The sequence below is a fragment of the Quercus lobata genome, chromosome 4 (genome assembly GCF_001633185.2).
Source record: "Quercus lobata isolate SW786 chromosome 4, ValleyOak3.0 Primary Assembly, whole genome shotgun sequence".
NCBI classification, from domain to species: domain Eukaryota; kingdom Viridiplantae; phylum Streptophyta; class Magnoliopsida; order Fagales; family Fagaceae; genus Quercus; species Quercus lobata.
The window spans coordinates 48,855,422-48,872,905 of NC_044907.1; the positions used below are offsets into that span (position 1 = coordinate 48,855,422).

Here is a 17,484-nt window from a genome sequence, read left to right on the forward strand (position 1 = left end):
TTTTTTAAAGATAAGAGTTAGATGTAGGAGATTAAGCTTGATATAAATATATATATATATATTTTTCTGAATTAGAGCACGAGCACAAAATATTTTATGAGAGCATTAAACCCCTCGCGGTTTGCAAGTACTAAGTCTACCACGGACTAAGTCACCAGCTCTTATCATACTTTTTTTTTAAAAATAATAATAATAATAATAAATTAATGAAAAAAAAAATACATTACTCTAGAAAAAAATTGGATAAGATTCCTTTTTGAGTAAATAAATGTTGCCCTAAAGTCAATAAGCATATTTGAAATCGATAATTTATGAAAAGCATGTTTGAAGGCAATAAATGTTGTAAAACAAGTTATATTTTTTGTGTTCTATTTTTTTAACTATTGATTATAATTTGATAAGGTTCATTTTTTTTATTTAATTTCAAACTTCAATTATTTTATTTAAAAACATAAATATATATATATATACACACACGCGTAACAAATTATAATCGATATACAAAGAATTTGTATTTGTATTAGATAAACCTTCAGTCCAGCGCCACAATAATAATAGTATCTAAGAGGGCTACAATAATATATTTAAATTGATATTATATTTAAAGTATAATAATAATATACTTTAGACCAACCGTACAGCTGACGCTTGCCCACCTCATGCTCTCATGCAACGTGGTCAATTGGAATTGAGCAATACTATTCTACCGCCCCATTTTTTGTAAATTGTTAGGATTTTCGAGATCACAGTTCGCTAGGGAGCTTAGAATCACTTCTTTTTGTGAATTTTCATTGTTTTCTTGCATGTCTTTGGTTATATGCACCGTGAATATTTGATAATTTTATGAAACAATTATTCTTATTTATCTTTATGGCACAAAGAAAGCTATTGATGTCCAAGTTCTTCTTAATTACAGAGAAAAATGTATCGGTCTGAGCTACGGCTTCAATGCTTGTCCCTCGTCCTTTTGGTTGTATTTCTCCTTCATCTTCTGTAAGTTTATTCAATACCCTTCTATGCTATCTTTTCTTATTTTTTATATGAATGAACGATTTTTGTTAAAACATGGACCATAATACAACTCCAAACTCAACGTACAACTACAACAGAACAAACCCAAGTTCTAAAACAAAAGAAACAAGCTCATCAGTGCGCAGGAACTACAAGTTACATCAGCTACAAAAAAGGTTCTAATTGGTGGATTTAAAATTTTGTATCTTCAACGTTTTATCCCTCATTGAGTGGTAAAAATATGTCTCCATATAGATCCATTATCACGCCTCTATCACTTATAATTTATGAGAGTTTTGACACAAAATTGTGCTATTTTATGAATTCATAATATTACTCTTATCTAAATAAAATAATCTTTTATAATAAGATCAGTGACCTATTAAAGATGTACTATTTTATGTATCTCTAAAATTACTCTTATTTAAATAAAAGAATATTTTATAACATAATAAGAAGAAACAGCAGTTCATAGTTAGACATTTCTTAATCTATCATAGTTGACCTATTCAACAAAAGTTAATTACCTCAAAAAAAAAAAAAAATCTTTTGTATTATATCTTTCCATATACCCAACGAGTCCACATCATGTTAAAGCATTAACAATGAACTTATAACAGATTTGGTTAAAAAAATTTCTAAAGGTCTTTTATCTATATATATATATATATATATATATATATATATAAGATGGGTTCAAGTTACACATAGTGTAACTTTTGTAAAATTACACATTTTTTACACAATAGATTTCTAAAAGATCTAATAGTTAAAAAAAATACCATTAAATGCTATAGCTTTCTATCTTATTACCTAATTAATACTAACATTTTCTCTCTCCTTATTTGTTGCATGCTTTCCACCAAATAATATTTTCTTCAAGACTTCAACACAATCTAACAAAATATATATAAATATATATATATATGCTTTCCACCAAATATAATATATATATGCTACGTTAAACATTTTCAAACTTCCAAAGTTCCAACCTGTTTCAAGTAAATAAATTTCATTAAACTTTTCAATAAAATTAGGCTAGAAATTTCGGGTAATTATTATTATTATTATTTTTTTCCCTCTCTCTTTCAAATCTCCTGAAATGTATTTAAAATTGTTCCAAATGGCAAAGCACAAATTGGAACTTTCCATAAAACTCAATCACTTGAAACAAATTGGAACCTGGAAGTTTCAAATATTTAACATAGCATATGTATTCTGTTCCGAGTTGCATATGGATATGGTATCTTAAGAAATGATTATCTTTCTTCATAGTGGGGTTTGGGGGAAAAACAAAAAAGAAAATTGGTTTCCCATTTTCACTATATTTATTATTTAAGCTAGCCAAGTCGTGCAAGGAAACTTGGCTGAGTTTTGTTTGTGCTTTGCCATTTGGAACAATTTTAAATACATTTCAAGAGATTTGAAAGAGAGAGGAAATTTTTTTTTAACATAGCGTATATGTATTATTTGGTGGAAAGCATATATATATATATATGTATATTTGTTAGATTATGTTGAAGAAAATATAATTTGGTGGAAAGCAATAAATAAGGACAGAGAGAGAATGCTAGTATTAATTAGGTAATAAGGTGGAAAGTAATAGTATTTAATGATGTCTTTTTTAACCGTTAGATCTTTTAGAAATCTACGGTGTAAAAATGTATAACTTTACAAGAGCTACACCAGGTGTAACTCTAAGTAATGTTACACCACCCAATAACTTGTTATTGAATTAATATTTTGAAAATCCAACCGTTGAATTACATGTTTTATATGTTCTTAATATGCATGTCAATTTTCATATCAATCGGGTGTTATTTACCATTTGATCCATAAACTCATATTTTATGTATTATTTTAAACTACAAAAACTTGAATTTTAACAATTAAATGATTACATGGCTATTAATATTTGATCACCTTGAAATTTTGTAAGTATAAAGAATATATGAAGATAATATAATTTAGCGGTAGATTTGTCAATATTCATATCTAATTACAAAATTTTGAATGGTGTAACATTACTTAGAGTTACACCAGGTATAACTTGAACCTAACTCTATATATATATCCAACTATCTCTTTATTTAACTTTTTTTTTGGTGTGCTTTATAGTAATATTGTTTTTTTTTTTTTTTTTTTAGATCTGATGCTAGGCCTCTGAATCCAAGCATGGAGGTGGAGGGGAAGAAGAATAAATCCTTATCCAATTCAACTTTTGAGGCACCGGTCGAGATTCCCGCTGGAGGTCCGCCAGCTATGTATTCCCCTCCCCACATTGGAAACCATGAGATGAGTAGTGCTGGTCAGAGGAGGGTTCATGGTGGTGAATATCTTCCACTTCATAGAGGTCCAGTCACACCTTCTGGCCCCAATCCAATCACACACGGGCCATGATTCTATTTGCAACTTTGAGATGACTAGTGCTGGTCAGAGGGTTCATGGTGCTTTATAGTAATGTATTTACTTCGTTATTCCCTGTATCTTTTTGTTTAATGTTGTGGAAAAAAAATGTTATAGGTTGGATAGGGTTTTTAGTATTTAAATAATATTATATATATTTTTACATACCTATTTATGTATACATATTTTCACAAAATACACTTTTTAATCAATATCACCGTATTGATCCAATCATGCACGATCTAACTGTGTAAACTTTTTTTTCTTTTTTAATTAACGATGGGAACTTTTTTCAGTAATTAATAATAGGTGGGAACACACATGCAGCTTGAGAATCCTTTCAATGATAATTAGGACAGCCGCCATATTCTGTGGCCCACACAGCCTCGATTTCCTGTCCCTTCCAATATATATTCTATTGGCCAACTACTGCACTTGAAACTTGAAAGAATAGTTATTAATTTAGACTAGACGTTAACCCGTTATAATGGTCGGCTCATTGATTACTGGTCCAACCAGTGTGGATCACCAATTGAGTGGCATTGTTTAGTGGATTTAAATAAATGTAAAAATAAGTTTGAGTAGTAAAATAAATATGAATATTTAAAAAATGGGATGCCAAAATTACTAATTAAATTTAAGTTTTTAAAGCAAGCCACCTATTATAAAATAAAAGAATGTCATTAAATTGTATATTTTATGCAAATTGCATATCTCACTAAATACTTTAATCTCCTAGATTATGTTCTAAGCCAAAACTTGAAATTTTATCTTTATAGAAAAGTCAAGCATTAACCTCATTATAAAATTTCTTGTTTTCAATACCCTCTAAATTCAATATATAGCACGACAATAAAGCCATACAGAGTAAATTTATTCAAAACTACAACTTTGGAAGGGGTCATAGTAACCCGTCCCAGTTACATTAGTTGCCAAAAAAAAAAAACTATCAAATTTTACTGGATTTATAATTGTGTAGGTAGTCCAATTAAACTTATAGACTAACCTAAGTATCAATTCACTAGGTCGTCGGTTCAACTGAGTTGGGTCAGGTTAAATACTTTAATCTCCTAGATTATGTTCTAAGTCAAAACTTGAAATTTTATCTTTATAGAAAAGTCAAGCATTAACTTAATTATAAAATTTCTTGTTTTCATTGCCCACTAAATTCAATATATAGCATGACAATAAAGCCATACAGAGTAAATTTATTCAAAACTACAACTTTGGAAGGGGTCATGGTAACCCGTCCAAGTTACATGAGTTGCCAAAAAAAAAAAAAAACTTATCAGATTTTCTGGATTTATAATTGTGTAGGTAGTCCAATTAAACTTATAGACTAACTTAAGTATCAATTCACTAGGTCATCGGTTCAACTGAGTTGGGTCAGGTTAGGTTTAATAACTATTTAAAGTTTTAGATTATAGTTTATAATTATAATAATATACTTCTTTATAATTGTAGCCTTAATTAGGCCTTTAAATTTTAGGTCTATTGTTGATAGATTGTAGTTGTTCATTGTATATAAGTGTTGATAACCCTAGTAATAATATTAATGCCATTTTCACAATTCACATGGTTCCAGAACCTCTATTTTTTTCCTACACGGTTGGTGACTTCGTGCCTCTGAATTATACGCCATTAAGCCAAAATTCTCAATCAGTTGAACAAGGACATCACGCCATAACGGACAAGCCTTCAGGTTCAACATTTATGAATTCTGATAGAAGGCAAAAAGTTAAACACTTATAAGAAATCCTACTCCTTGATAGTAGAGTAGATTTCTTACTTTCTTTTGCTAACTCCAAATTTCGGATAGAAATAGGAGAAATATTATTACTGGGATTGGTTATAAAAGTTAGGGTAAATTTAAGATTTGGAAGAATGACATACTCCATGATTTTTGAAATAATTTATAGTTAAATATTGTTTCTTATCATCAAACGTCCAAATTTGTTTTTTCTAGATCATTAGTGCCCAAGTTACAACGAAAATAATGTAAAAAAGAAAGAGATATTTTCTTAATTTATTGTTTCACATTTTGAAAAAAGTATGTTCTATAATATCTGCTTTCATATTCCTTGCTGCAAGTAATTAGTCAATGATTAAGGAATGCCAGGTTGTTTTTAAGTTCTTGAACTAGTAGATATATTAATGAACTAGAACAAAAAATATGTCCCATAACTTCATATTCTTTTCTGCAAGTAATTAGTCAATGATTAAGACATGCCTGTTGCTAAATGATTAAAGTACCCACTATCATTTAGGGGCAAAGTGACTAGGCCTCAGGGCATTGTTCGTGCCAAGTTCAAGTGCAACCTACCTCCCAAATCCATGGTAATTTTTTTTTTTTTTTTAATAAGTTCATGGTAAGTGTTCATTGTTAATTATGCTTCATTTTTATTTATATTTAATTAGGATATTTGAGTTTGATTGTTTTATATTTATTTATTGTCAATGTTAAGTGATAAATACAAAACAACCATTAAAACTCATTACTCATATAACGTTAAGTGTCACCAGAATACTAATAGAAATGGACATGACCAATATGAAAATAAAATCAAGCATAAATGACCAAAATGCAAATTCTAAAACCTAAAGAGCCAAAATTAAACAATTCGAAACTTTAAACAAAAAAAAAAATATTGTGTTTTCTTTTAAAGTAAATTTAGATTAATTTTCTATGAGGTTTTTAAGGCTAAAATACAAATTGCACCCTCTAAACTTGTCTAAAATTCATTTAATACTTCTAACTTTACTTTTGTTCAATTGAATTCTATAAAATTCAAATTTATTCAATTTAGATTTTCCATATAATTTTGTTAAAAATTGTCGTTAAGAAAGCAAATAAATAATAATTCAAAAATAAAAAGCCAATTGCATTTTTAGTTGATAAAATTACCTTTTTCAATTTGGAAAACAAAAAATTCATTAAGTCAATTACACAAAATTTTGATCCCACATTTTTGAGTGGTTATAAAAAAGTATTTGTAATGAAGCCTTATGAAAGCAATTGTGTACCAAATAAATTTATCACCTCATTAAAATATAAGAAAAACTGAAAAAGTAGTGAGATCACATATTTTAATGAGACAATAAATTTACTCAAAACAAAATAAACTCAATTTTTGAAAACAAAATAATGTACTCTCTTTTTTTCTTGGCTCGATTAAAGTAATAGTCTTCTAAGATAACAATATTTTTTGAACAATTCAATATACAAACATAAACCCAAATTAGAATAATAATAAATCGGAATTTCGATTAACATGACCTCCTTTTATAATTTTTTCTAGATAGACCAACTTTTAGATTAGTTGTTGCTTGGGGTGTTCGTAGTGTGGTTTGGTACGATTTTGGGTCATTTTAAGCACTAAATTGCATCTCAATTTTGTGGTTACATGTACAATGCAGTGAGTTTCAGTGCGGTGTACAAGGTGCGATTTGATCAGTTTTTAGATGGTATATTTTCAAAATGTCATGACCAATTTCTAATTTACTATTAATAATTATGACAATATGATAGTATTTAAAAAAAATATATATATATATATAACTTGTGTAATAAAGAATGTAACACAAACATATACAAGACAAAAAAAAAAAAAAAAAAAAATCCATGACAAATTGACAGTAAACTAAAAGTATCACTAATATATAGGGTATACAAAACAAAACAAAATATTAAACTTTTGAACTTTTGATTTTGTGAGAGTGTGAGATGGAGAAGTGAATGATGTTTTGAACTTTTAATTTTGTATTTAACCAAAACGAAGTCGTTTTGACATGAAACTGGAATGCACTAACATTAAGCTAGTAATTTACTTCATATAATTTTAAATTATTAATATATATATTTAACATAAAACAAATATATATAGGTGCAATGCAGTACGGTTTTGTTCAGTTTTCTTATTATTAAACTACACTCCACACCACACAATGCGATGCAATTACTTCATTTTACGGGTTTGGGTGCGGTTGTGCAGTTTGGTGAATATGCCTAACTGTTGCCCTTGCACATTAAGGAAATAATGGTTTCGCTGGCGCATTAACTGAGAAATACCAAGCAAAAACAAAACTAGATTGTGACCAAATTGAGTTCTTACCGCTGACTGAAATGGAGCTGAAACTCTTTACTAACATCTTGGTGTTTGATCTTTGCAGCAAAACTAAGGTGACTCTATGATATTGCAAATGTGTTGTCTTTAATGAAACTAATTGAGAAGGCAAAACATCATTGTAAACCTTTGCTGAGAAAGATGTGAAAGTGAAACTTTACTTTGATTCAATTTTTCTTTCATTTATAGTGCTTTAGTAAGAAAATGATCATTATTTGTGACATCCCCCCCCCCCCCCTCCCCCTTCCTTCTTTTATGGCAGGTACTACTTCGCACCTTGAGGCAAGTATGTAGATGATATCATTGAAATAGTTTTTTTTTTTTTTTTGGGCGATATGTGGACTTTTGTTATTTTATTTTGATGTATTCGTTATCATGCTAGGATTTTGGAACTATTGTGGACTTTATAATATTTGTCTTTTGATGTATGTGTGGTTGTAATACACATTGTGTATTGGTGTAATATATATAGGCATTGTAATATGTGCATGGTTGTGGGTTTTTTTTTTTTTTTTTTTAATGTAAAAAAACCCATAAGAGCATCAGGAAAAATCTTGGGATGTAGGCAGCCTCATTTAATATGAAGGGTTAATATTTAGGCTGCGGTCTCATTTAATATGAAAGGTTAAAAAATCATCAATAGATAAATTTGATTCAGACATGTGCCAAGTAGAGTGACAAAGACCATCTTGTTGTAACCTAGTGCTTCTTGAGAGATCTTGAATTTTGGCAATATAGATTAACACTTTGTTTGGATACAGGGGAAGAGGGGAGAAGAGAAAGAATTAGATAGGAAATGATCAAATTTCCGCTGTTTGGTTACAATGATGAAAGGAAAGAATTGATAAAAATGATGGATTGTATTTCTGTTGGGCCCACTCCTTTTTGTCTGCCAAAATTGGCCGGAGTAGGATGAAATATAGTGGGCTTGATTTAAAGTTTTTAACTGAAATACCCTTTATGTCTCTAAAAACAAATTTCAAAGTTCAAAATTGAAACATTACTTACTCAAGACAAATAAAGGTAAAAATAAGGGTATAAAGGTAAAAATCTACAGACTTCATTTCATTCTCCTTTATAAACCAAACAAAGGAAATGAATGAAATTCTTTCCTTTCTTTCAGGTATCGAAACACACCTAAGGAAGCTAACTTTCCCTACAATTTCTTCTCTCCTTTCCTTCCCTCTTTCTTTTCCTTTCTCTTCCCTTCCCCTAACTACAACCAACCAAAGTGTAAGTAAAATGATTTGGAAGACCATAATGATACATGCTCTAATATTAAAATTATTTTTTTTCAATACCCTATAATGAAGTATGGGTCATGCTAATAAGTGTTCTTAGGGCAATGGTTAACAATCCATTTTAAGAAAATTTTGACACCACTTTTATGGGAAATTGAAAAAACTGTCAAAATATTAATTGTTTTTTTTCTTTTCCCATAAAACTTTCTTTAAATGGATTATTAACCATTGTTCTAAGAGTATCGGTTAGCATTTCCCATCAATTATTTACCAGAACAATTTCCAGGGAGCTTTGTTGGTTAAGGACTTAGAGCAATTGTATCAAAGAGTGTATAAATGCTATAATCCTATTTTAGTCTCTAAAGCACCAAAAGGCAAGCTACAACAAACATTTCATTTTAAAAAAAAATAGCAATTGAGCTACAGTGAGCTTTCATCTTTGAAAGCTCACTTTAGCTCCAATCTTTAAAAAATATTATTATTTTAATGCTTGTTGTGGAGAAGGTGGTTTGTGCGGTTGTTTTTTATTATTTTAATGAGTAGTTTATATTATTTTAAACGAAATGGTAAAAAAAAAAAAAAAATTGATTTTAGATATATTTTAGAATAAGATGGTATAATAGATAAAATAATTTTTTAAAATATTAATACTAAAATTTTTAGAATCGCCCATGTGAATGCTCTTAGAGCATTTACAGCAGTGGAGCTAAATAACTATAATGCTATTTTAGCTCCACCAAAATACCAAAAACGGCCATGCAGCAGTGGAGGCATAGGTATAATTTTTAGCCGAACTGCTATAGTGCACATCTATCTATAGATGTGCATTGTAGCAGACATCTAAAAAAAAATGTGCACTGTAGTAGACATCTAAAAAAAAAAAAAAAATTTATTCACCCCTGGATTAAAATAATACTACTTTGTTTATTTTTTTCATTTCTTTTATTCTCATCTCACCGTGCTCTCTCTCAGTGTCACTCTTAAGCTCCCATCTGAAATTTCTCTTAAGCTCTCATCTCTCAAGCTCTCACCTCTCTGAAACTCTCCAGCTCACTCTCACCATCTCTCAATCCATGGCCGGCCCTTCCCACCATCTCACCTGAAACTCAAGCTCAAGCTCTCATCTCTCAAGCTCACTCTCTCAAACTCTCACCTCTCTGTTTACCACCGCCGACCGACCCACCATCTCATTTGAAACTCAAGCTCTCAAGCTCTCAAGCTTAAGCTCTCAGACCGATGTCGTCCTAGCCGAAGCTCGACCCACCGCCATCCCAACCGTCGATCGCCTTAGACCCACCAACCGTCCCAGTCGATGATCGCCTTAGACCGACGCAGTCTCAGCCGCCCATCTCTCTTAGATCGCCTCAGACCTCACCATCCCAGCTGATCCACTTCAGGTCAGTGAATTTTTTCATCTTCTTTTTTATTTTATTTTATATTTTTTTTATGAATTAGTGATTTTTTTCATTTGGGTGTTTGTTGTTTTGGCTTAATTTTTATGGGTTTGTGTCATCATGCAATGTTATGGTGTTATTTTGTGGTGAAAAATGGTGTGTTGTCGGCAAAATTAAAAAAAACCTTTGTATACACTTGGTGTTATGTGAAAAATATAGCTATGTGATATGGTGTGTTGGCAGTTGGCACTACGTAGGATGGTTTGCAATGATGTTGAACTGTGTGAGGTATGTGATTTTTGATTTGGCACTATGAGATTTTTTTGCTGTTTTTGTTGGGTATAACATCTGAATGGACAGAATGTATTTGTATTGGAATGGACAGAATGTATTTGTATTGAAATGTATTGAGAATTTTCTGTTTGCAGGAATTTGTTGTGTGGTTTTCTTGTAATAGAAGTTCTTGTAGTCTTTGTAATTTGTGCAGGGAAGTTTACATTTTTTGTTGTCTCTGTAATTTGTTGTGTTGCACAAAACCACAAAGAGAAACACACAAAAAGGATTTCTTGTGGTCATTTTAATGAGATTAAGCTACATGTCAAATTAAGTATTTATGCATAATCATGTACTATTGTTATAATTCTAAGTGTTTTAAGTTTTGATATAAATGTTAGTTTGGGAATTTTCTGTGTGCAGGGAAGTTTATATTTTTTTTTTCTAATTTTATGGAGTCATGTAGGGACCCAGAGTTATGTAGAGACCTAACATTTATCACGGGTATCATGAACAGGGATATAGAAATTGACTCACAATTTTTGGGAACGTCTCAAAATACTCCTGTGTCAGTTTCTAATTCTCCACCCCCACCTCCACCTCAAGTTGAAAATGCCTCTTCTACAAAAGGAAAACGGGACTCTAACTTTAGTATAAAGGAAGATAAACTCCTAGTGGTAGCATCGCTCAATACTAGTGTTGATGCCATAAACAGTAATGAACAAACACAAAATACCTTTACACAAAATACCTTTCGTCAAAAAGTTTGGGAATACTTCATGTAGTACAATACATCCGGTACCACACGTACTGTTATCTCCTTGCTAAGTTGTTGGGGAACGATTAGTGAAAAGACAAATAAGTTTACCGGGTGTATGGCTCAAGTTAACGCACTTCATAAAAGTGGTATAACCGAAGAAGATAATGTATAAATTATATTGCAATAGTGTTAACATGTCCATTCACCAATAGTTTGAAGATATTAATCATGTTATATTTTTTAAAATTTTTTTTAGATTACCAATGCGAAGGCTTTGTATTTAGAGAAGCACAAGAAACCCTTTCTTCTTGACCATTGTTAGCTCATGTTAAAGAACCAACCAAAGTTTGCCGATCCTAACAATGCTAGATTGAGATCATCCATGCCTCCAACTCTAGAGTCAATATCTATTAGCGAAGGGGATTGTGGGTCCAGACCTGGTGACACTTCCAATTTCGAGAGACCTATTGGTAGGAAGGCCGAAAAGGCCATCCGAAATAACAAAGCCACCGGAAAAGATGTAGGGGAATATTTGAACAAGAAATTGAAATTGATTGAGAATGTAACTCGGTTGGAAGAGGAAAAAAATGTTTATTGAGAGGGAAAAACTTCCGATTGAGAAGGAAAGCAGGGAAGAAAAACTTAAGATTGAGAAGGAAAGAATCATGATTGAGAAGAAAAATTTGAGATGACAGAAAAGTTAGAGGAGGAGAGAATCATGATGATAGATACAAGTGGCTTGACCGGAATACAATAAGTTTTTTATGAACAACTCCAAGAGGAAATTATGGGAAAACAAAGTTCACGTAATTAATGGGTTTGATTGTATTTTGGATGTAGCTTAGGCTTTTATGTATTTTGTAGTAGCTTATTGACTTTAATCTTAAACTAGATGTATGTATTTGTGTTGTACTTGAAGTGCAATCTAACAAAGACTTTGAAGTGCAATCTTTTTTATCTTTTGTTAAGTTCCATTCGGTCTTGTGATAGGCATTGATATAATTCTTTGATCCAATGAAATTATTATTTGATCCACTATGAGTGTTACAACCACTATGAGTGCCTATTATATACATTGCTATTATATATCTTGCTATTATAGCCACTATGAGTGTCTTTGATCCAATTATTTATATTCATTGAACATTCCTAGTATCATATGCTTGGTTTTGAGATGAAATGTCTTAGAATAAATCTATGAACAATGAGCATTCATAGTATTTCCAAATTGTTTTTTTTAGATGTATGTGTTTGTGTTGTGACTTGTGCGTGAATTGGTTATATTCATTTTGTTGTGGCTTATGTCACTTGATTTTAATCTTGCATCTATAGTAATTATTGATTTCTAATTGTCTTGAAAGTTGCATCCATGAATCACTATTTGTTTCGCAAGTTCCTTCTTGATGACTTAGATGAAAATGAGATAATCGAAGAACTTGTTATGAAAACATCACAACCTAAACATTATCATTCTATCCGACGTAATCATTTGTTAGGCCATGAAAGGCTTTTTCTTGATTATTTTGCTCCCACACCAATATATCCACCCACTTTATTTCGTAGGAGATTTTGGATAAAGCGTTCTCTTTTTCTCCGTATTCAATCTAAGGTAGAAGCTCATGACTCTTACTTTGTCCAAAAAATAAATAGTGTCAAAAAACTTGGTTTATCTTCATTACAAAAGATAACTGCTACACTTAGAATGCTTGTGTATGGAGTATCAGGTGATTTGATAGATGAATATGTGCGGATTGGAGAAACTACTGTATTAGAAAGTTTGAAAAAATTTGTTACTGTGGTAATTGATGTTTTCTCTGAGGAATACTTGAGAAAGCCAAACAATGAAGACATTGCTAGACTATTAGCTCATGGCGAACGCTGAGGTTTTTCAGGTATGTTAGGTTCAATTGATTGCATGCATTGGAAGTGGAAAAATTATCCATCTGTATGGAAAGGTCAATATTGTGGTCATATTCGTGAGCCTACTATTATTTTGGAGGCAGTAGCATCATATGGTCTTTGGATATAGCATGCATTTTTTGGGTTTCCTGAGTCATATAATAACATTAATGTGTTAGAGCAATCTCATGTATTTAATGAACTTGCTGAAGGACGTGCTCTTACAGTACATTACTCAATTAATAGTCATAACTACATAATAGAATATTACCTTGCTGATGACATATATCCAAAGTGGGCAACATTTGTGAAAACAATCCCAGCTCCACCAGAACAGAAGTATAAATTATTTGTAGCAGCCCAAGAGGCGTGTAGGAAGGATGTTGAGCGTGCATTTGGAGTGCTTCAAGCACGTTTCGCAATTGTCCGTGGACCTACACGATTTTTCCATCTTGAAACACTCCAAAAGATCATGAAAGCGTGCATAATTCTCTATAACATGATTGTTGAAGATGAACGGGATGATAATGAAGTAGTAGACTTGGATTATGAACAAAATGATGGAGTGGATAATCCTCCTCTGCAAGTGTTACGTGAACAAAGTGATGAATTTTTGTCATACATTGAGAGGCACAGATGCATTAGAGACCGATAAATTCATTTTCAACTCCAGTTGGACCTTGTTGAACATTTATGGCAATTGCAAGGCGAGTCATAGGAACTTTCTTTTTTATATGTTGAGACGCATGAGTCATAGGAACTTGTGCGAATGTGTGAGTTTTATTGTAATTTGGTTTGAGTTATGTATGTGAGTAAATCTATGGACTACATTGTTCCTGCTATAATATGTGTTCTATTTTATATGTTTTCTTATAAAGTTCCTCTATTTCATAGTTCACATTGTTCCAAGATTGCTTCCGGACAATTGAGATAATAATAGGCTATCATGATAATTAAGAAATTGTTTTAGTAAAAAAAAATGTATGAGTATAATTTGGGGTTAAAAAAATCACTTGTTAACACTAGAGGATTATTTGCTATCGTGTGGGCGGCGGCGGTGGCAGCGGCGGTAACGGTGGCGGTTGTAGGTGGTTGTGATTTTTGTTTATTGTAGTTGATATATTATTTTATTGTAATAGATATATTATTTTATTGTGATATTTATATTATTTTATTGTGTTAAAAGTTAAAATAAATCTACTGTTGCAGCATGTATGTAGGTAAAATAGATAAAATAACTTTTGGTAGAGCTAAAAAACTAAATTTTTAACTTCACTGCTGTGGATGCACTTAGAATGAGTTCAAAGTTTTTACTTTTTTATTTTTTATTTTATTTTTATTTTTAATGAATTGGGGGATGATGCGAATTGCATTGGAAATTCCAAGGAAGATAGAATATAAAGTAATTTTTAACAAGTTTGCTGACGTATGACCTATCATGCGGTGTTATCATTTTGTTTTGTTTTTCTTTGTTTTTTTTTTTTTTTTTTTTTTTTTGTTTTTTTTAAGCATGTGGTATTATCATTCTAAAATTATTGTAGATTCTTTACTTACAAGTTACACCTGTTTAGAATAAAATAAATAAAAAATTAGCAGTCACTTGCTGAATGTTTGGTCTTGAGCAGCCAAATCTTACTTACACCAGTTTAGAAAAAAAAAAAAAAATAGCAGTCACTTGCTTTAACTGGCAAATTTATGTTAGTTTAAATTTAGGTTCTAGCGAAATAACATTTATTTATTTTTTATTTTTTATTTTTTTTTGTCTTCTAATATCAATTTGCTATTGATGATTTGTTGTGAAATTATTATAGATATAATTTTTTTTCATATTAAAAATATTTAGCTTGCTTGAAGGTAATACAACTTAAAAGTGAAAGAGAACATATAATTTTGTTCATAATCCTTCATATGCTTGGAGGAGTATTATGGTGGCTCAATCCATTGTGCAGCAAGGTCTTAGGTGGTCAGTGGGGAATGGTGAATCTATTCGGGTTTTAGGGGATAGGTGGCTTCCATCCTCATCAACACACAAAGTGGTCTCACCAAAGCTTTTCCTACATGACGATACAAGGGTTAGTGAGTTTATTGATCTGGATGTGGCTGGTTGGAAGGGTGGAGCTTTGGATGCAGTGTCTCTACCTTATGAAGTAGAGCTGATTAAAAGCATTCCCATAAGCTTACAGCTACCAGAGGATAAGCTGATTTGGGCTCTTACTTCTAATGGTGTGTTTAGTGTGCGCAGTGCTTACAGGTTAGCGATGGATCAAGTAAGGACTGAACAGAGTGGATCAATTTCAGATAATGGCAAAATCCGTAAGTTTTGGAGGCAGTTGTGGCGCTTGGAAATTCCTCATAAAGTCCGTCATTTTGCATGGAGAGCTGTCAAAGGAATTTTGCCAATGAAAGTGAACCTGGTGAAGTGTGGAATGATACGCGATGATCGGTGTGATGAGTGCAATGTAGAAGCTGAATCGGAAGGACACCTGTTGTGGTTGTGTCGTTGAGCTCAGGAAGTGTGGCAGAATTCGAAGCTCCATTTTAGCTTTGAGCAGCACAGGATTCAGTCTTTTCAGGATATGTTGTGGCTGTTACTGATGTTTGAGAACTCAAATGAGGATTCGGCCAAAGCGGTGGTGATGATTGCTTAGGCGATTTGGCACAATCGGAATGAAGTTAGACACGGTGGCAGGAAGAAAAATGGGAAGGAGTTAGTCCACTCGGCGATGCAGTATCTTCAGGAATTTAATGAAGCTAATGTGGGTTTTCCAAGCCTTGATCGTAACCATGTGGTGGCCTGGGTTCCTCCGTTTGCTACACAGTATAAGGTCAATGTGGATGGAGCGGTTTTTGCGGCACAGAAATCAGCTAGAGTTGGGGTTTTAATCCGTGACTCGCATGGTCAGGTGGTAGCTGCAATAAGCAAGAAGATTGATGCTTCGTTGGGTCCACTGGAAGCTGAGATGAAGGCCCGTTGGTGTCTATGACTTTACGTTGGAAGGTGATTCACTGGTTCTGTTTAATGCTTTAAGTGGTCTATCTAATTCACTTGCTGCTGTGGAATCTATAGTCAGAGGGGTTTTAATGGCTTGTGGGTCTTGCTAAAAGGTTGATTTTTCTCACACTAAAAGACAGGGTAATAGTCCAGCTCATTTGTTAGCAAAACATGCTTTAGGTATTGTTGATTATGAAACTTGGATGGAAGCTAGTCCTTGCTTTCTTGAGCAAACTTTAATCCATGATGTATCTTTTTTGGTTTGAAGTTTAATATAAGTGCAGTATTCACATCATCAAAAAAAAAAAAAAAAAAGATTGTATAATTCAAAAGTAATGAAGTTAAAAAAAAAAAAAAAAAAAAGGAGTTAATACTACACTTGTACGAAGAAATATGTGGCATGTAAAACATAATTAATAGGTACATTAAAAACACTAAAAAAAAAAAAAGTAAAAAACTAAAGAGTTACACTTTGTGGCATGTCTGTCACTATATATATATATATATATATATATATAGAGAGAGAGAGAGAGAGAGACTTTCGACCATCGGCATATGTGGCCCATTATTCGATGATCCAATGTTTTGCGGTTGTTTCATGTACATAAAAATAATGCTTAGCATAACAACAAACATCGATTCTCAAAAAATAAAACAACAAACATCAAATATATCAATATTCTCAATGACCTGTAAGACCCATTATAGTTTACCGCTCGTCTAGCTCTTTTGAGCCTTAATCCTATCTGCTCTCCACAACTTGTCAATCCTATCTGTAAACATATATGTTGCATCCACAACAAACTATGTATGTTCCTACAAACCCTTAAAAATATCTAACTTCAGGTAACTTAATAAAACCTAAAAAAAAATGTTGCACATGGCATTGTATGTTAACGATATCATACATAGTTTTTTTTTTTTTTGATGGGATATCATACATAGTTTGTCTTTAACAATAGTTCTAGTCCTCTAGAATATGCACATTCTAGGATTTTTGTCAGACGTGTGTTGAATGGGGACACGTATAAGCATTGGTCCCCGCTTCACTAATTACCAATCACTACTATAAATATAGAAAAACGCACTCCCCAACACTCACGTGATATCATTGCATTGACAATTATATATATATAGAGGTTCAAGTTACACTTCTAAAGAGTTACATATTTTTTAAATTATTAGATTTAAATAAATCCAATAGTTGAAAAAAAAATATTATAATTATTATAAATATTCTGATTAGAATTTAATTAATTACTCTCATTTAAGGTCCGTTTGGGTAGTGCAGCTGCGTCTGCATTTTGGGCTTTTTTTTTTTTTTTTTTTTAGTCCAGCGCGTTATGCATTGTTCATTGGCCATGAACAGTGATTTTAGGCCAAT

General features: G+C 31.8%; 2 protein-coding genes across 2 annotated transcripts; both read left to right on the plus strand.

Moving 5' to 3' along the window:
* Positions 1-872: 872 nt before the first annotated feature.
* LOC115987030 lies at positions 873-3,444 on the plus strand. Its single transcript, XM_031110470.1, has 2 exons — positions 873-993; positions 3,159-3,444. The coding sequence occupies exons 1-2, from the start codon at positions 923-925 to the stop codon at positions 3,409-3,411; spliced, it is 324 nt and encodes a 107-aa protein (XP_030966330.1). The 5' UTR covers positions 873-922; the 3' UTR covers positions 3,412-3,444.
* A 9,633-nt stretch (positions 3,445-13,077) lies between these two features.
* On the plus strand, positions 13,078-13,763 carry LOC115985379. Its single transcript, XM_031108321.1, has 2 exons — positions 13,078-13,101; positions 13,239-13,763. The coding sequence occupies exons 1-2, from the start codon at positions 13,078-13,080 to the stop codon at positions 13,761-13,763; spliced, it is 549 nt and encodes a 182-aa protein (XP_030964181.1).
* The last annotated feature ends 3,721 nt before the right edge of the window (positions 13,764-17,484 follow it).

Bases quoted from the DNA above. Each gene is read 5' to 3' on its own strand.
- LOC115987030 (XM_031110470.1), top strand. From the start codon at position 923: ATGTATCGGTCTGAGCTACGGCTTCAATGCTTGTCCCTCGTCCTTTTG. The intron at 994-3,158 runs GTAAGTTTATTC...TTTTTTTTTTAG, and splicing joins GTATTTCTCCTTCATCTTCT to ATCTGATGCTAGGCCTCTGA.
- LOC115985379 (XM_031108321.1), top strand. From the start codon at position 13,078: ATGGCGAACGCTGAGGTTTTTCAG. The intron at 13,102-13,238 runs GTATGTTAGGTT...CTTTGGATATAG, and splicing joins CGAACGCTGAGGTTTTTCAG to CATGCATTTTTTGGGTTTCC.